The sequence below is a fragment of the Pipistrellus hanaki genome (assembly GCF_964339955.1).
Source record: "Pipistrellus hanaki genome assembly, contig: scaffold_108, whole genome shotgun sequence".
Taxonomy (NCBI): Eukaryota; Metazoa; Chordata; class Mammalia; order Chiroptera; family Vespertilionidae; genus Pipistrellus; species Pipistrellus hanaki.
The window spans coordinates 1-19432 of NW_028182229.1; the positions used below are offsets into that span (position 1 = coordinate 1).

Below are 19432 nucleotides of genomic sequence, written 5' to 3' on the forward strand. Positions count from 1 at the left end.
GCTCCAGATCCACCCTCTGTGTTAGGGAGCGGCAGGACCAGAGAGGGCAGGGAGTCGGCCCAGAGTCACACAGCCAGAAAGAGGAGGAGCCGGCCGGGAGCCGAGGCCTCGTGTCGCCGGCCAGGCCTGTCCTCCTCTCCGGACACAGCCTCACGGAACCCGCGTCCAGGAGGGGCCCGGGGACTCAGGGAGCCCGGCGGCTGTGCCCCCCGCCTCATTCAGGGCGGGATGGGCCGCGTGCCAGGCTGGCTACCGCTGTGGAGGCTCCGGCCCGCGGCGGCCTCCGCGAGGGTGGAGCGGACCCAGAGCTTGTGCTGCAGACAGGGGCCCGGGGTCCGCTGGGGCTGGCACTGCGAGGGGGGCCCGGGAGCCGCTGGGGCTGGCACCACGGGGGCCCGGGGGCCGTTGGGGCTGGCACTGCGAGGGGGGCGGGGCTGCAGAGAGAAACCCAGGCAGCTGCCCGCCCGCCCACCGCGGGAGAGGAAGTCGCCAGGGGAACAGGAAGGAGGCCTGGCTCATTGCGGGCGGGGGGGGGGGGGGGGGGCGAGCTGGGCCCCACAGTGAGTTCCTGTAGGCGCTGTGGGTGCCGCCTCTCCCATGGGGAGGGGCATGAGGCCCCCAAACAGCCCGGAGGCAGAGCCCCCCGCAGGGAGCCCCGCTCAGGAGGGGGGCCGGGCAGGGCAGGCCACCCCGGGAGCCAGGCCTCAGGGAGTGGGGCCAGTCCAGCTGACAGTGCCCCCAGCTCCGTCCCTCACTCAAAGGCTGGCGGTGCTCCGCGCCCGCTGACCAGGCTCGGACCCTCCTCCACCCCCGCCCCCTCCCCCCGCAGGGGCTCAGGGCTGTAGACAACACATCCTGCTCACCCGCCACCCACAGGCCGCACAGGGCTCGGGTGGGAGAAGTCTGAGGAGTGGCCAGCCCCTGGCCCTGACTGTGGGGTGCAGTGGGGGTGGGATATGTGTGGGGGACTTCCTGTGCTACAGGAACCTGGTGGGCTGGCCACTCTGTGCCCGGCGGGGGATGCCCCGTTCCCTGTGGAGCCTGTGCGTAGGCGGTGCCCTCACCCCGTGCCCCCACCCTGTGCCCTACCCTGTGCCCTCAGTCTGTGCCCTCACCCTGTGCACAGGCCGTGCCCTCACTCTGTGCCCCCAGCTCCATGCCCCGGCCCCGTGTCCTTAGCCCTGTGCCCCCGGCCTGTGCCCTGCTCCACCCAGCGTCCAGAGCGCAGTGTGCGGCCTCGGTCGGGACCTGCCCCTCCTAGACCCACCCGGGCCAGCTCCCCCTGCCCCGCACCTCCCGCTGGAAGAGGGGCACAGAGGGCTGGGCCTGTGGACGGTGACGCCCTGTCCCCCCCAGGGCCGGCGAGGATGGACCCCGAGTCCCTCTACAACCTGCTGCAGGCGCCCAGGCCGGCGGGCGCGCCCGCGGAGGAGGAGCTCCCACAAGGTGCGTCCTGGCGGGCGGGGTCCGGGCGGGGGTCCGGGCGGGGCGGGGCGGGGTCCGGGCGGGGGTCCGGGCGGGGGTCCGGGTGGGGGTCCGGGCGGGGCGGGGCGGGGCGGGGCGGGGGTCCGGGCGGGGGTCCGGGCGGGGGGACGTGGGGTCTGCATCCCAGAGCCAAACAGGCCGCGCCTGGGAACATGCATTCACACAGGTGGTCACTGGGCACCGTTCTGTTCGGAACATACGCCTCCGGCTTTGTGCCCAATACCCCGCCCGTTTCCGGAACCTTCCACGGCTACCCCTGCCCCGCACAGCCGCACGTCCCCGGGTTAATGGTGACGGCGTGGAGGAGGGTGCTACTTGCCCGCGTGCCTTATGTGCTGTGCTGAGGGACTCTGTGAACAGCATCTCACTGGTGGCTCTGAGGGGGCGCTCTCACCTCCGCTGTGTAAATGGGGACACTGAGGCACAGAGCCCCTCGCAGGGCAGAGGGGAACCCCGGAGTAAGCTGAGCCCGAGGCGGGCGGCCCCAGGACTCAGGCTGCACACCCACCAGGCGGCCCAGGCGGATTCTGGGCAGATCTGACATCTCAGGGGGCGTGGGGGGTGGGTTGAGTGTCTTTAGGGCGAGGGGGGTGGGGGGTAGGCTAGGAGCCACCCAGTGAGTGTGGGCCCATCACATGCCTGTGTTCTGGGGTGGGGGGTGGCATTGACATCACCGCCCTGACGTCTCCCTGGGACCGAAAACACTCGAGAGGCCCCCCGAGACCCAGGCCAGGCCCGTGGGCTCGAACTCGTGTCATTTGGAGCCATTAGAACAGCAGAGAGACGGGCCGAGCTGACATGCCTTCCCCCGGGCCCCGGGGGTCCAGCCTGCAAACACGCGTGGGGCCCGGAGCCTGGGCGAGTGGCTGGGGCGGGGCTGGGCCCAGGGTCTGGGCGGCTCCGTGCACGGCCGGGCTGTCTGCTCGCCGCTGGCTCAGGGCTGGGAGCCGCCAGGAAGGCTGCTCCAGGGCACAGGCCTGTTATCAGAGAACCGTTGGGTTTGTTTTACGGCTGGTTTAGAGGCAGGGAGAGCGGAGCGGACCAGTGGCCCCGAAGGACCGGGATGGAGGGACCAAGTGGCCCGGAGGGACCGGCCTGTGTGAAAACCCGCCGCTTGGGGTGTTTGGTGCTCAGGGGCCTCTTTCTGTGTGTGTATATAGTTGGTGTACATATGCGTCTGTGACTATGTCTGTGTGCAGGTATGTGTCTGTGTATCTGTGAGTGCAAGTGTGTGTCTGAGTCTGTGTGTATCTATATGTGTATCTGTAGGTGTACATCTGAGAGTGTGTGTGTGTGTGTGTGTGTGTGTGCAGGTGTGTCTCTGTGTGTGGCTGTGTGTCTGTAGGTGCCTGTGCATCTGAGTGTGTGTGTGTGTGTGCAGGTGTGTCTCTGTGTGTGGCTGTGTGTGTAGGTGCCTGTGCATCTGTGTGTGTGGACTGTGTGTGAGTACACTTGTGCCTGTGTGTGTGCATGTGTGTGTGAAGCAGCAGGACCCAGTCCCCCTTGCTCCACGGTGACAGCTCTCGGGGACCAGCCTGCGCGCCCACACACGCGTGTCACGCCCGCTCTGCTTCCAGGGGAGAGGAAGAGGATCCTGCCCCCCGCGTCCCGGGAGGACCCCAAGCTCGCCGCGCTGCAGCAGGTGAGGCCCCCCTCCCGTCCGGACCGCAGGCCCGGCGCCTGCTGCGTGGCTGCGTGGAGGGGCACTGCCTGAGCGCTGACTGTATACCCTCCGTACACGCTCCCAGCTGGCCTCAGCGCAGACTGAGAGAGCCTGCGGCCCCCGCCCCCGGGAGGGATGGCGCTCTCAGAGAGAGGGCCCGGCCGGTCGGGGCCCGGGCGGGCAGTGGCAGGGTGGGTTTGACCAGGCATCGGCCAGAAGCCTGTGCTCCTGCGCGCACCGGCGGCCAGGGCCATGGCGGCCGCGAGGGGCGGGAAGGGGCCGGAGGGAGTGGCCGGTCACCGTCCTCCGGCCCGGCAGGTGCTGCTGGAGTGGATCAACGCAGAGCTGCTCCCCGAGCACATCGTGGTCCGCAGCCTGGAGGAGGACATGTTCGACGGGCTCATCCTACACCACCTTTTCCGTGAGCGGCTGCCCGGCCCGCCCTAAGGGGGCCACTCGCCCGCCCGCACCCCCACCTGCTGACTCTGCTGAGCCTGGGCCTCTCCCCCTGCACCTGCCCCTCGGGCACGTGTGGAGCGCTCGCTGCGAGAGGCCGCGGACAGCAAACCCACTCCCCGCCGCCCGGCTCCGCTGCCCAGGGAGCAGGCCGTGGAGGGCTGCCCTGTCCTCAGCCCGAAAGCCCCTCAGGCTGCCTCGGGGTCCGCGGGCCTCCCCCACCGCTCTCCCTTCCCCCTCCTCCCTCCCTCCCCCACCCCTCTCCCTCCCCCCTCCTCCCTCCCTCCCTCTCCCCATCCCTCTCCCTCTCCCCATCCTCTCCCTCCCCCCATCCTCTCCCTCTGCTGTGGGAGCTCCGCCTGGTCTGAGGTCTGTCTGCACCGAACTGGGAGGCCCTGCAGGCGGGCAGTCTGATCTGGTGCTGGCTCAGCCTGGGGCCGGGCAGCACCTTCCAAAGGGCCCTGGCACACCCCCAGCTTCCCCGCGGCTTCCTGAGCACGGACCTACCGTGGGGCAGGCGTGGCCAGGCCAGAGCCGCTCCTGCTGCTCCTGACCCATCTCCCAGAGGGGCACACTGAGGGCTGCTCCTGACCCATCTCCCAGAGGGACACTGAGGGCTGCTCTGACCCATCTCCCAGAGGGCACACTGAGGGCTCTCCTGACCCATCTCCCAGAGGGACACTGAGGGCTCTCCTGACCCATCTCCCAGAGGGACACTGAGGGCTCTCCTGACCCATCTCCCAGAGGGCACACTGAGGGCTCTCCTGACCCATCTCCCAGAGGGACACTGAGGGCTCTCCTGACCCATCTCCCAGAGGGACACTGAGGGCTGCTCCTGACCCATCTCCCAGAGGGACACTGAGGGCTGCGGGCCTGGTCCCTGTCCGGTCTCACAGGGAAGAGAGCAGGGAGGGGGCTCTAACGCCGGCCACACTGCCCTGCAGAATGCTCACGGCGGGGGTGGAGGGGGGGGAGGCAGGGGTGGCACAGCGGGGTCCTGGTGAGGGCGGGGCTCGCTCAGCCCGCAGCCGCCTGTCCCACTGCGGAGGGGAGGGGGCGCTCTTACTACCTGAGCGCTGGTCCCCCGCAGGAGCCCACACTGTCACCCTCCCCCCCCTCCCCTGCCCTCCCTGCCGCTCCCACACGCAGAGCGGCTGGCGGGGACGCGGCTGGAGGTGGAGGAGATCGCCCTGACCGCCGTGAACCAGAGGCGCAAGCTCGAGGCGGTGCTGGAGGCCACCAACCGCTGCCTGCAGGAGGAGCAGCCCCGGTGGAGCGTGGACGGTACGGCCCCCGGGCTGGCGGCCGGGCGGCCGGAGCGGGCCTGTGTCTGAGACAGCCTCTCTCCCCGCCGGGCTCGGCTCGGCCGCCTCGGTCTGGGCGCACCCGGGGCCGGGAAGGAGGCAGGGCCTCGGGCAGTGCAGAGTGGGCACAAAGGTGCGGTCAGCTGCAGAGCTAACAGCCTGGCACTCCCGGCCCCGGATGTCACTGCAGGGAGCCCGGCAGAGGATGGTGCTCACCGCCTGGCACAGCGCAGCCACGGCGGACTGTGCCAAGAGCCGTGACGTGCCCCTCTGCCCGGCGGGGGGCATGGCAGCCCCTCCTGTGAGCTCGTTCCCATTGTCTCTGCGGCGCCTGCAAAGCACCCAGGCGCCCTCCTCGCACAGCTCGCAGTGAATGTCGGACCCTCCCAGGCTCTGCGTTCTCCCCACTTCCCGGATGGGAACACTGAGGCAGGAAGGACACAGAGAGGTCAGGCGGCAGTGATGTCGCCATTTGCAAACCCACCTCGTGCTGGGCGTACGCCCCTGCCTTCGCCGCTCTCTCCCTGCCTCACGGTCGGCAGCTGGTGTTCTTACTGTTGGTGCTGCCAAGACCGAAGTCATGCTCAGCTTAAACCTAACCATCTGTCCAGCCGGCGTCCAACCAGGCAGGGCCCGTGGCCGGTGTCAGGGGCAGACAGCGGTCAGAGGACATCCGTGTGTAACCCGGCCCAGCGGGCGGTGCCCTGGGCCGTGGTCGCAGAGGCGGGGGCCTGAGGCTGCTGTTGGATCTGAATGTGTGACTGTTCTTAGATCGGAATGCAGATCTCCAGGCCCCTGCTTCCCGGGGGGGGGGGGAGTCTCGGGGGGCTGCAGGGGGTGGTTGTGAGGATAAGGAGACCTCACGGGCCCCAGAGCTGACCTGTGTGCCTCCCCGCAGCCATCTTTAACAAGGACCTGCTGGCCACCCTGCACCTCCTGCTGGCGCTGGCCCAGCGCTTCCAGCCCGGCCTGCCCCTCCCGCCCAACGTGCAGGTGGAGGTGATCACCATGGAGGTGAGGCTGGGCCTGGGCTCCATCACGTGGGGCGAGCATCCTGGGTCCATCATTCATTCATTGACCCATTCACCCATCCATTCATTGACTCATCCATCCATCCACCCATCCACCCATCTATTCATCCATCCATTCCATCCATCCATCCACCCATCCACCCATCTATTCATCCATCCATCCACCCACCCATTCATTGACCCATCTATTCATCCATTTACCCATCCATCCACCCATCCATTCATTCATCCATCCATTCATCCTTCATTTATTGACCCATCCACCCATCCATTTATTGACCCATTCATCCATCCATGCATCCATCATCCATTCATCAACCCATCCACCCACCCATCCATTCATCAACCCATCCATCCATCCACCCACCCACCCATCCACCCATCCACCCACCCATTCATTGACCCATCTATTCATCTATCCATTTATTCATCCATCCACTCATCCATTCATCAAGCCATCCACCCATCCATCCATCCATCCAGTCATCCATCCATCTACTCACCATTCATTCGTTACTGACCTCTGTGAGCCAGGCGCTGATGAGACGGGTTTCTGGGGAACAAGGCTGACTGGGTCCGAGTCCTCGTGGGTCTCAGGCTCATGGGAAGGACCATAGGGGACCAAGCCATGAGGCCAGGAGGCCACCCTGGGGGGACTGGGCTCCGAGGGGCTGCTTTGGCCTCTAGGCTGAGCCCGAGGCCTGGGCCCCTGCATTCGCTGGGTGATGCATCCCTCCCCTCCGTCCTCAGAGCACCAAGAGTGGCCTGAAGTCGGAGAAGTCAGTGGAGCAGCTCACCGCGAGCAGGTGAGGGAGGAGCAGGGCCGGGCCGGGCTTGGTGGGATTGGGGGGCCCTCACACTCTGCCTGTCCCTCAGGCCTGTGGGGACCCAGGGGCCCCTTTGTTCCCCAGACATGCCCGCCTCCTCCAGCTCCCTCACCCCCTCTGCCACCAGCAAGCAAGCAGAGCTGGGATCAGAGGGCCCTGGCCCTCAGCCACGAGGTCACCCACAGCCCCGGGGCCAGGAGGACCCTGGGGCCAGAGCCCTCCTGGGAAGCCATGCGGGGCAGGGAGGTACTGGCGCCGAGTGACCCTGACCTGGACGGCCTCCTGGTGCAGGGAGGCAGGGCACCCGCGCTCACTCGTACCCCAGCACTTACGGAGGGAGTGCCTTCGTGTGCAGGGCGAGAGCTCTGTCCTTGCTCAGCGGCTGTCGGTCTGTCTGTCCGGAGAGCGGCAGGCCCAGTGAGCCCTGCCCTCCCAGAGGCAGGGCCGCGTTCCGGGCGGGGCTCTGGGCGGGTCTGAGAGGCGCTGCCTGCAGAAGCGCCCTCGGCCCTCACTTCCCGTTAACGTCTGCGGAGGCCGCTCTGTGCAGGCCCTGGCCGTGGCCGTACGAAGCCCCCTGGAGCGGTCAGTGCTCTTGGGCTCAGAGCCTGCACCCTGGCTCTGCGGCGTGAGCTGTGTGACCCTGGGCCAGTCGCCTCCCCTCTCTGAGCCTCTTGCTCCTCTGAAGAGTGGGGCTGTGCTCCTCCCTGCGGGGGGTGGTGAGGGCCGTAGAGGATGCGTGTGAGGCGACCTCCTCCACCCGGGCTTCCCGGTCCCGAGGTCCCTCCGGTCTGTGGCTCCTCGTCCCGTGGAGGTGGGGGGTGGGGCTCCAGGGCCGCAGGGTGAGGGGTGGCCGGGCCCCCCGCCTGTGAGCGGACTGGGGCCGAGGCCCATTTAACTTCCCAGGACACCCTGGGGGAGCCTCGGCCCCTCGGCTCAGTGAGGCCTAGCACCGCCGTGAGCTGCTCTGAGCCCCCGGCCGGGCCTGAGTTCCAGGCGGAATGACTTGGGGACCCTGAGTGGGATGTGCCTTTGGAGCCCATGACACCACATTCTTCACCCTTCGTGACCCCAAAACCGCCCCTCTGCCCTGTGAGCTCAGACAGCACGGCCAGGGCCACCTCTGGCTCCCAGCGGAGTCCTGGGCCCCACGGGCACCTCTGCCTTTGTGCTGGGAGCTGGCTCTCTCTCCAGCTGCCCCAACCCCCGACCCCAGCCCCCTGCAGAGGGGCCCTGGCTCCCCAGAGCATGGCTGCTTTGGGCTCAGAGCCTTGCTTCTAGGGGACAGGGGCAGGGTGAAAATTTAACAAAAAAGTGAAAAGAAAAACAAAAAAATCAAAACAGTAAATATGGAGGGAAGGAAGCCAGAGGCGGGCCTACTGTGTGATCTCATTTACAGGAACTTCCAGGACAGGCACGGGCAGGGGCAGGCAGGAGAAACCAGAGCAGGGTGCCATCCGCGGGGGAGGGCGTGGGGGGCGGAGGGCACACGGGTGCCAGGACGGCTCCACACCCCGAGAAGGGCGGGGCCGCACATGTGCGGGACAGTGTGGAAGCTGCGCGGAGGACTGGTGCGTTTTACTGTCTGAATAGCACACAGCCCTCCCCGAACTAAAGAGCGACCCCAAAACAAGCCCCCCCCCTTACGCAGCACCAGGGGCACCAGACGCCGGTTTCTCTGAAACCTTGCCAGGGTCAGGCCTCGTCGTGGTAAAAAGGTTGGGTCTCAAGGTTTTTAACCATTTCTCTGCATTTTTCTCCCCCCCCCCCCCCCCCCCCCCCCCCAGCGCAGACAAGGACCAAGCTGCCAGTGAGTGCCGCCGGCCGTGCGGGAGTCCATCTGTGGTGTGCGTGTGACAGCGGCGTGCAGGCCCGGGGGCGGCTCTGTGCCCGCTCCGTGGGGGCCTGATGTGCCTGAGCTTCCTGCTGGCCCGTCTGTCCGTGCCTGGCCCTGGCTGCTCCCGCTCAGGCTCTGGCTCCTGTAGGCAGACAGATGTTCCGTCCCCATGGGGTGAGGGCGGAGCTGTGAAGGGTTGGGCTCCGGGGCCAGGTGGCCTGGGCCCGCACAGGGAGCCTCCCGTTTGTTAGTCATGAGATTGGGGAAGCTCTCACCCCGGGGACTCCCTTCCCTCCTCTGTAAATGGGGTGATGATGGCACACACCTCAGGCTGGTGATGAGGCTCAGAGAGGGTTTTGTGCTCAGCACATAGCGGGTGCTTAACAGTGATTGTGGCTGCTGCTTTTGTACACCGGTCCTCACCGGTCACTTACTGACCCAGCATTCCTTCCTTCTTTCGTTCCTTCCTTCCTTCCTTCCTTCCTTCCTTCCCTCCTTCCTTCCCTCCTTCCTTCCTTCCTTCCTTCCTTCCTTCCTTCATACACTGACTCACTCATTCCTCAGGCAACTGGACTGGCCAGCTGTTCATCTATTAATCCATTTACTTACCCACCAATCTGTCTTCCAATCCATTCATCCACCCACACACCAATCCATTCATCCACCATCTATCTCTTTCTGATCATCAACCATCCACCCACCAATCCATCCATCCACTCACCCATCCATCCACTCACCCATCCATCCATTCATCCACCCACCAATCCATCCATCCACTCACCCATCCATCCATCCATCCATCCATCTACTCACCAATCCATCCATCTATCTACCCATCCATTCATCTATCCACCATCCATCCATCACCCACCAATCTATTAATTCACGATCCATCCATCCATCCATCCATCCACCCTGACATTTCTCCCACCACACAGGACACAGGGCTGTCTGGGCAGGGGCTGTGCCAAGGGCACCTCTCCTGGCGATGGAAATAATGACTGGCCAGGGCTTCTAGGAACAGGGCGGAGGGAGGGTGCCTGAGGCAGGAAGCGAGGGCGGGGCCCGGCCGGAGGAGAGTGAGTGTGTGTATGTGGGGGCGGCAGGAGGACACTGGGTTGCCCAGGAGCAGTGTTTGTTAGCGGCGGCATGAAGACCGGTCACATGGTCAGGGGCAGGGCCTCCTCACACCGTTTCTGGCCATTCGTGCTGCGCTGGTCTTGTCTGCTCTGTTCCTGGCTCTTCCGGGGACACTTCCCTGCCCGCTGGCCGAGCGGTCCGGTAGGGGCCCCGGGTCTGCACTGTGGTTCTTGGTTTACGGGGCTTCCCGTGTGCCGCTCCTCCCCTCACTAACGAAGGAACAGCAGGCACAGAGAGGGCAAGTGGCTGCCGGGAGTCCCACAGCGGCTGCGTGGCAGAAGCTGAAGGTCATTTCCGCTCAGTCTGTGTGAGAACCCGTCTCCCTGGGGGAGAGTGTCAGCTGCCGAGAGTGAGAATGCAGGCCTTGGGCCCGGGCGTCTGAGGCTGGACCAGGAGCCCGAGCTGCCAAGATGCTTGGTCCCCAGGCCCCGTGGCCGTGGCTCAGCTGCCTCCCCGGCCGTGTGCGCTGAGGCTCGGGCCTCGGGGGGAGCTCGCTGCCCTCATTCTGCCAGTCCACCGCGGCCCGCCCAGGGACCCGGGGCCGTGTCAGCCCGGGCTGGCCCCTGCCAGGCAGGCAGCTCCGTGGCCTGGGCTGGAGCAGGGAGCTGGAGGAGACTGGTAGTTTCCAGAGGAAGGGATGGGGCGTGTGGCAGAGGGAGGGACGTTACTGAAGGTCATGGCGGCCCAGCCCCGACACCGAATTCCATCTTTGCTACAAATGTGATCGCAATGACCCTAGCCGGTGAGCATCATCAGCCGTACTTCACAGGGAGGAAGCGAAGGCACAGAGAGGGTGGCCATGCTCCTGAGCCACTCAGCAGGGAGGCAGGGCTGGGACCAGGCCCGATGTTAAACTCCAGGAGCCTGAGCTAAAACCCAGCCCCCAGGCCCGGGGTCGCCGAGGAGCGGGTGGGAGAAAGCCGTTCGGCTTCGAAGTTCGGCTCCGAGGTCACAGCGAGTCACCGCAGTCTGTGGTCTATCTGCAGAGGACGTATTCGATGAGCTATTCCGGCTGGCTCCCGAGAAGGTGGGCGCCGTGAAGGAGGTGAGAGACCCCAGTCCCCGAGCTCTGGCCCCGCCTCTCCCCGCCCCGCACGCCCCTGCACGCCCCCGCACGCCCCCACCCACCCACCCGGGCCGTTTCCCGTGGAGCATGGGGGGTGGGGCTCCACGTGCCGCAGGGTAAAGGATGACCGGGCCCCGAGCCTATAAACAGAGTTTACATCCATCCACCCGCCAATCCACCCACCCACCCGCCCACCCGCCCACCCATCCACCCACCCAGCCACCCATCCATCCACCCGCCAATCCACCCACCCACCCGCCCACCCATCCACCCACCCAGCCACCCATCCATCCACCCGCCAATCCACCCACCCACCCGCCCACCCATCCACCCGCCCAGCCACCCATCCATCCACCTGCCCACCCACCTATCCATCCATCCACCTGCCAATCCACCCACCCACCCGCCCACCCATCCACCTGCCCAGCCACCTATCCATCCATCTACCCGCCCATCCACCCATCTACCCACCCACCCATCCACCCATCCATCCACCCACCCATCCACCCACCCATCCACCCATCCACCCATCCATCCATCCACCCACCCACCCATCCACCCACCCACCCACCCATCCACCCACCCATCCATCCATCCACCCAGCCACCCATCTACCCACCCACCCATCCATCCACCCACCCATCCACCCATCTACCCACCCACCCATCCACCCATCCACCCATCCATCCATCCACCCACCCACCCATCTACCCACCACCCATCCACCCACCCATCCATCCATCCACCCAGCCACCCATCTACCCACCCACCCATCCATCTACCCACCCATCCACCCATCTACCCACCCACCCACCCACCCATCCATCCATCCATCCATTCACCCAGCCACCCAGCCACCCATCTACCCACCCACCCATCCATCCACCCACCCATCCACCCATCTACCCACCCACCCATCCACCCATCCACCCATCCATCCATCCACCCACCCACCCATCTACCCACCCACCCATCCACCCACCCATCCATCCATCCACCCAGCCACCCATCTACCCACCCACCCATCCATCTACCCACCCATCCACCCATCTACCCACCCACCCACCCACCCACCCATCCATCCATCCATTCACCCATCCACCCAGCCAGCCGCCCGTCCATCCACTGGACCTGCCAGGGGATAACGGAGAAGAATCGGGGCCCTGGCCCACACCTGCGGCGCTGGGTGCTGTGGGGTGGAGGGGGCTTCCTGTCCCTGAGGGGAGGGTGGCGCCCTGAGCCCGGCTGGTCCCTGCTCTCCCCGGGCAGGCCATCGTGACCTTCGTCAACCAGAAGGTGGAACGCCTGGGCCTGTCCGTGCAGGACCTGGACACCCAGGTGGGTGGCTCTGGGGTTCGCATCCCCCTCTCCCTCTCTCCCCTGGGACAGCGGCGGTGTCCGGGGAGGGCGGCACAGGCGAGGCCGGTTAGAGGCGGTGGGCGGAGGGCTCTGGAGGCCTGGGGTCTGGTGGCACCACCAGGGTGTGCCAGCAGGAAGGGGTCCAGGCCAGCCAGGCCCTGCAGAGCCCCACGGAAGGCATCTCCATGGAGGTCTTCGCCTTCCTCCGAGATCCGGGCGCGTGCTGTCTCTGAAGTGCTGGGCTGGCCGCATTGGCACAGGACACGCCGGTGCCAGGACGCACTTTATCTCCGCGCACACAGGCGGGACCCGCAGGAATACTAATCGGCGGCCGCCGGGAGCGTGTGCTGCTGTGCCTCCTCCCCGGGGAACAATTTTACCGTTAACTCCACTCGCTCCTGAGCTTCCGGAGCTGCCGGGCCCGGGTGCGGCTGCACACGCAATAAGGGGCTCTTTGCCTGGAGAACAGCGCCTTCTCCTCAGCACACACGAGTGCTGGCACCAAGAGCTGCTCCGTGCCTGCTGTGGCTGCGTTTACAGCAATGCCTCGAGGTCAGGGACGCGGCCCCATTTCTCAGACCCGGAAGCTGAGGCCCAGAGAGGCCGTGTGAGCTTGGTAGGGCCGCTGGGCCTGGGAAAGGAGAAGGGGACCCCCAGGCCCTGTGCCCAGCACCCCCCTCTGCAGTTTGCAGATGGCGTCATCTTACTCCTGCTGATCGGACAGCTGGAAGGCTTCTTCCTGAACCTGAAGGAATTCCACCTCACGCCCAGCTCCCCTGCGGAGATGGTGAGTGTCCACACCGTCCCTGAGGTCTGCCTCTGGGTGGACAGATCTGTGCAGTGGGCTCGGCCGTCTTTGCCCCCTCACCTCCAGTGCCGTGAAGCGTGGGGAGAACGTGTGTTTGCCGGGGGGCCTCTCATCCACTCCCCCTCCCACCACCGCACACCTATCTGTTGACTTTCTGGTTCACTCATTCACCCAATTAATTAAACCCTTCACCTGCTGCCCACCCATCCCTCCCCTCCTCCCTTCCACCATCCATCCATGCATTTACTCATCTGCCCGTCCACCCATCCACCCACCCGCACATCCATCCATCCATCCATCCACCCACCCACCTGTCCACCCACCCACCCACCCACTCATTCATCCATCCATCCATCCATCCATCCATCCATCCATCCACCTATCCATCCATCCATCCATCCACCCACTTGTCCACCCATTCACCCATCCATCCACCTACCTATCCACCCACTTGTCCATCCATCCATCCATCCATCCATCCATCCATCCATCCATCCACCCATCCATCCATCCATTGATTTATCCAGGTCCCTTAGCCCCTCTCCTCACATCCGGGCCTGCTATTCATCCCTCTGCACCTGCCTCCAACAGGCGTGGTCTCTGCCCTCAGTGGGTGTGGTCTCCACCGACCCCACAGCAGCCTGGGAATGGCAGGCAGGAAGGTGGGCTTTTCCACGGCCCAGATGAGGGACTGAGCCCAGCCAGGCCCCGGGACTTGTCTGACCTGTGACCTTTGACCCAGAGGGGTGACACAGACATCCAACCTAGATGCCCCGACCTCCCAGCTGACCAGAGGCAGCCTGGGCGAGGCTGGACTCCCCGCCCGGCCCTGCCTCTGGCCCTGGCTGGGTTGCCATGGGAACTGCCCGGCATGTGCACTGCCCGCTGTGGGCAGGGCTGGGAAGGCCGGCCACCAGTCTGGGATGTCCAGCCCCCAGGGGACTGTGGGGTGCTGAGACCCTGGGAGGAAGGACCTGCTGGGGGTCCCAGGGAACCGGGGGTTCAGCCAGCTCTAGGGCTCGCCGTCCCACTTCCCCCCACTCCTCTCTCCGCTGCCCACACGGAAGGGGAGGCTCCACCTGACGGTCCCGGAGGCCCAGGGGAGAGAGGAGATGTGGGAAGGGAGGTGACCAGACCCAGGGTCTGCTCTGAGCCGGGGGCCGACAGGGCTCCCCACCCAGGACCCCCTGAGGACACAGGGAGGGGTGGGACCCACTCCGCCGGTGAGTAAGGGGAGGCTGGGACCGAGCGCCCTGCTCCCTGCTCCCGGCCATCCAGCGGCCAAGCCGGGGTCAGAGCCCCGGAGGCCTGGGCCCGGCGGCCCCCCTCGCCCACCCCCATCTCCAGCCTGCTGTGCTCGGCATCAGAGCGAGGCCCTGGTTCCAGCCCTTTCCGTCCTGTGAGCTCAGACCATCCCCGTGGCCTCCGGCAGCCTGGGGCCCCTCGTCCGTGCTTTGCCCGTGAAACGCAGGTGGTTCTGAGGGTGTCTGCCACCCCCAGAGCCCGGGGCGACCTCAGAGGAGGCCAGCAGGGACCGGTGCTCCCACCCCTGGCCAAGCCCCTCCCATGGCGGCCTTACCTCCAGGCTGCCTCCACCAGGAAGCCCTCCCTGACTGGCTGGCCCCCGGGGTGCTCTCCGCAGGGGCTGCATTCCCACTAGAGGCGGCCTCCTGGTGCGTGGTTGGCCGTGGTGGGGGAGGGGGGTCTGGCACGGGGCCGGGGCTGGGCTGGGGCTGCCTCGTTTGCCAGCTTCTGTGGGTCTTGTCGTCGTAGCTGCACAACGTCACCCTGGCCCTGGAGCTGCTGAAGGAGGAAGGGCTGCTCGACTGCCCCGTCCGCCCGGAAGGTGAGCGGGGCCAGGGGGCCGGTGTGGAGGGGGTGGGCGGTGCGGGGGGCAGACAGGGCCTGTGGGTGCACCCAGCCGCCTGCTCTGTGGGGGGCAGTGTGGCTTCACCCCGTGGGGGAGGGTCCCGGAGAGGAGGTGGGGGACGCGCCCTGGTGATGGGCAGCTGCAAAGGTGAGACCCGGAGGCCGAGCTGCCCCGGAGGAGGGTGTGGGAAGGACGGGGTGGCGGGAGGGCGGGGCTGTGTGGTGGGTCCCGCCTGGGCCTCGGGCTGAGCATGCCCAGCTGCCCGGCATGCCTGGGGTTCGGGGAGTTAGCACTGGGGCCCCAGTCCCCGCACAGCCCTGGGGCCCGGCACGGGGACGGCCACCCTGCCCGGGCTGACCGGCGGCCTCTCTCCCGGACAGACATCGTGAACAAGGACAGCAAGAGCACGCTGCGGGTGCTCTACAGCCTCTTCTGCAAGCACAAGCTGAAGGATGGCACGGACGGGGGTCCCCGGGACCCCCCGAGCTGACCTCACTGCCCCCGCTGCTGCCCAGCCACTTCCCTGGCCCGGGCCCGCGCTCGACCCCACCCCCGTGTCCCTCTGCCTGAGTGCCTGTGACCCCGGAGACCTCAATCCGCTCTGAGCCAGCCTCCGGCCTCGCTCGCTTTATTCCAGCACAAGTGCTTCTGGGAGGATCTGGGGAGCCTGCCTGGGTCCTGGGAGGGCGTGACATGTGCATAAACCCAAGGTGACCCAGGCACAGCCTGCTCCCCACAGGGCTGCCATGGAGGTGCGCCTGTGCCCTTGGCGGGCCCTCCCCCCACCCCCTGGGGCAGCCAGGTGACCCGCACTGGGGTTCGAGGTCTGGCTTGGAGGGCAGCAGGCTCTCCGGTGTCAGGGTGATGGCCAGAGGCCCCGGCCTGCCCTCCCTCAGCGCTGCCGCCCAGGGAGACGGTGCCTGGATCACCGTCCAGCGGTAGGAGCCCACGTAACTCCACACGCACGTTCCCCAGCCACGCGGGGAAGTGAGCCCAGTTATTGCCGAGGCCCCGAGGCCCCGAGGCCCAGGCCACCCCGTGGTGAAATCGGGAGCCATGGCCATTACAGCTTGGGTGGGTGGGGAGTGGCTCAGAGTCTCGCAGTCTGTCCCCAGGAGGTGCCGGAGGCTCTGACCTCCCCACGGACCCCGTCTGTCCCCTGCCCCACCCCAGCTCTCCACGCTGACCGCTGTCCGCCCGGCCACCCAGCACCTGTCCTTCATAGGCGGGGGCCGTCCTTGAGGAGAGAAGGGAGGAGGCATGGGCCCTGGACAGGGAGGACGCCTGGGGGCCCGGTGCCTGGGGGTGGGCAGAAGGAGTGGCTCCCACAAAGGAGACTGAGGGGGTGCAGGGACCCCTCCCTCCGTGTCGCCTGCCACCCAGCACCCTGGCTCTCCCTGCCTCCCTGCCCTCCAGCCCAGACACCGGGCGGCGGGAGCTGGAGGCGGGTCTTCCCGGCCGAGGCCGTGCGGGGCGGGGAGCTGGCAGGCGGGCAGGCGGGCAGCCGCTCCCAGTGAGTGACGCGGGAAATGCCTCGAAGGCGGAGGTGCAGGAGCCGAGCCGCTTCCCTAAATAGCCCGGGGCAGCTGGCTCGGGCCTGGCACGGGGTCTGGAGCCCCGGCCCGCGGCGCCGCGCCGGGAACAGATGGCACGAGGAATATTCTGTCTTTTTCCGAAGCCAGCTGGGAGCGAGCAGCTGGCCTGCAGACCGCGCTCCTCCCGCCGCTGCGTGCTCACAGCTCAACGCCGCCTCCCCGGGCCTGCCTCAGCTCCTCCCGGTGAGACCCCGGCAGAGGGCACCAGCCTCTCCCCTCAGTGCTCAGGGCCCTCCCCGCTGGCTGGTTGGCCAGGGGGCACCCGGCCTTCTGTGCTTGTGTTCCGTGGAGCTGGGACAGCAGCCTCTGGGGGCCTGGATGGCGGGAAAGGGAACAATGGGATGTTCCAGAGCCGGTTCTTCCAGAGAGAGCCGGCCAGGTGCCCGGGGGGACCAACAGGTGCAAACTCACTCACTGATTAACCGCGAGTGTTCCAATCAGCCGGCACAGGGTGCCTCGTAGGGCATCGGTGCCCAGGCGGCTTCTACCTCCACAACCCTGTGCACTGGCCATCCTCAGGGACGTGAGCCCACCCAGCGGGCTGAACCCCCACACAGCCCACACACACCCCGCACACACCCCCGCACACAAACACACCCCCCACACACACACCCCGCACACACACCCCCACACACACTCCCACACACTCCCCCACACACACACCCCGCACACACACACCCCGCACACACCCCCGCACACACACCCCGCACACACACACCCCCCCCACACACACCGCACACACACCCCCCGCACACACACACCCCGCACACACCCCCGCACACACACACCGCACACACACACCCCGCACACACACACACACCCTGCACACACACACCCCACACACACACACCGCACACACACACCCCGCACACCAGCGTCACGCTGTGCTCGGCTCCGGGCTCGCTGCTCTGACCTCTGGCTGTGCCCTCCGCCATGAGCGAGGCCAGTGGGTCAGGCCACCAGCTCAGCCATGGAGGCCCGCAGCTCCAGGCCGTCCTCCCCTCGCCGTCTGCGGCCACGGGAGCGGCGTGGCCTCGGGGGTGGCCCGCGCTCCAAGCCCCCGGGGCCTCTTCGCAGCTGCACGGTCCTGGCAAGTGGCCGCCCTTCCTGAGGGCGAGCGTGCTGAGCCAGAGCGAGGGCCACGATGGGCGGCCGCCCGCCGAGCGCCGGGCCTGGTCCAGGTGCAGAAACCAGAGCTCTGGGCCCGCACACCGGGAACCGTGTGAGTGAACGGGGCTGTGCTGGGAGGCTGTCTCAGGACCCCAGGGCTGGAACACTCTGCAGCTTCTCCCTTTTTAAATATACGAGTGGCCTGGTGCACGAAATTCACGCACTCGGCAGGGTGTGTGTGTGTGTGTGTGGGGGGATCCTGGCCTGTGCCCGGTCACAGTGCGGGAACCCCGAGATCCATCGCCCCAAAGAGGTAGGCCCCGCCCACCCATCGGGAGCTCCTGGATGGATTGGCCCAAAGAGGTAGGCCAGAGCCGGGGGAGACCTGCGGACCCCCAGGGGCGGGTCTGCAGCAGAGGCCTCCCTCTGTGTGTGCCTGTCTAACCCTCACCCCACCCCCCTGCTGCAGCCCCACCCCGTCCCCAAGGACCCAACGCTGTAAGGCCCCGCCCACCCGCACCTGCTGTGCATGCCGCCTGCTGAGCAGTCGTGACCTTATGGTGTCCTGGACGATTTGCATATTCCTCTATTATTATATAGGATTTTTATTGATTAGAGAGAGACAGGAGATGGGGAGAGATAGACACATCAATGCCGAGAGAGAATCACTGATCGGCTGCCTCCTGCACGCCCCACACTGGGGATCAAGCCCGCAACCCAGGCCTGTGCCCTGACCGAATCATCCAGTGACCTCCTGGTTCATAGGTCAGTGCTCCTCCCAGTGGAGGCCCCTCACTCCCCCTTCGGACCTTTCCCAGCCTGGGCCCGAATCGAGTCCATCACTCTCCCCCTCCCCCTCCCGCCCTCCAGCACGGTGGGAACTGGCCTTGAAGGCGGGGCGTCTGGGTTCAAATCCCCATCGGCCCTTTGTCTGCTGTGACTTCCTGGGAGGGACTGGGCTTCCTGCGTCGGTGCTTCTTCCTGGTCAGGGGTCCCCCGAGGCAGCTCGGCTGACGCCTGTCTGGTCCGCGCCGGGTTCGGCCTCGGCATGCTGGTGCACTGGTGCCCAGGGCGGCTCCATGCCCCCGGGCTTCCCGCAGCAGGACAGCGGGCTCGGGGTCCCGGAGGAAGCTGCTGCCAAGGTGACCCCAGCCGGAAGTCAGGCCGGAAGTCAGGCGGCAGGCTTCGCGGGCTCTGTGGCCGGCAGTCTCGGGCTGCCGTGCACTTGGCCTTGGAGAGCCGGAGACGCAGGGAGCGGCCTCCATGAGACCAGAGCCAGGGCCCCGAGGCGCTGGGCGGCGGAGGCACCAGCCAGAGGAGGGTCCTGCCCAGACGCACAGGCCGGGCAGCCCAGAGGGGAAGGAGCTGTGGCCCCGCGGACAGCTGGCCCGCGTCAGGCTGCTCCCCCAGGGGACGCCCCGCCCCCCCACCCCCTGGTGCAGACAACGTTCCTCCACAGCAGGGCCTCCCCGGCCACCTGGGCAGGCCGAGGGGAGCGGGAAGGGAGCGGCCCGGTGCTGGCTGGCAGGCTCTGGCTGCTCCCCCGGCACAGCCGGCAGGCGTGCGGGCGGCCTGGGCTGCTGCCAGGACCTGGTCTGACAAAGAGGCCCCCTGCCCCCCTCCCCACCCCCCGTGTGGATGTGTGTTTAGGAAAATGTGACACGAGCTTCAAACCCTTTCGGGTCACTGAGCACACATTGCACTCGCCGCCTCTCCCGATAAGAAATGCCCTGTGACACCCCATGCCCACGCCTGCCCTCCCGCTCTGGGCCCCGTCTCCCCGGTTCTAGAGAAACAGAGGCGGCAGCCCCTGCTGGCTGAGCCCGGATGGACAGGCTGTGGAAGGGAAGCAGGTAGCCATGCGCTGTCATGTTCAGAAGCGCG

General features: G+C 66.8%; 1 protein-coding gene across 2 annotated transcripts; it reads left to right on the top strand.

Moving 5' to 3' along the window:
- Positions 1 to 1021: 1021 nt before the first annotated feature.
- Positions 1022 to 15455, top strand: PARVG (parvin gamma). Of its 2 annotated transcripts, XM_084907472.1 has the most exons (13): positions 1022 to 1043; positions 1357 to 1446; positions 3063 to 3127; positions 3467 to 3569; positions 4754 to 4888; positions 5807 to 5922; positions 6690 to 6745; positions 8551 to 8573; positions 10727 to 10785; positions 12100 to 12144; positions 12851 to 12952; positions 14747 to 14819; positions 15224 to 15449. In XM_084907472.1, the coding sequence occupies exons 2-13, from the start codon at positions 1368 to 1370 to the stop codon at positions 15331 to 15333; spliced, it is 966 nt and encodes a 321-aa protein (XP_084763598.1). In that variant the 5' UTR covers positions 1022 to 1043; positions 1357 to 1367; the 3' UTR covers positions 15334 to 15449. The 2 variants fall into 2 exon arrangements, with proteins under 2 accessions (XP_084763598.1, XP_084763597.1); XM_084907471.1 differs by lacking the exon at positions 1022 to 1043 and having other exon boundaries at positions 12076 to 12144; positions 15224 to 15455.
- The last annotated feature ends 3977 nt before the right edge of the window (positions 15456 to 19432 follow it).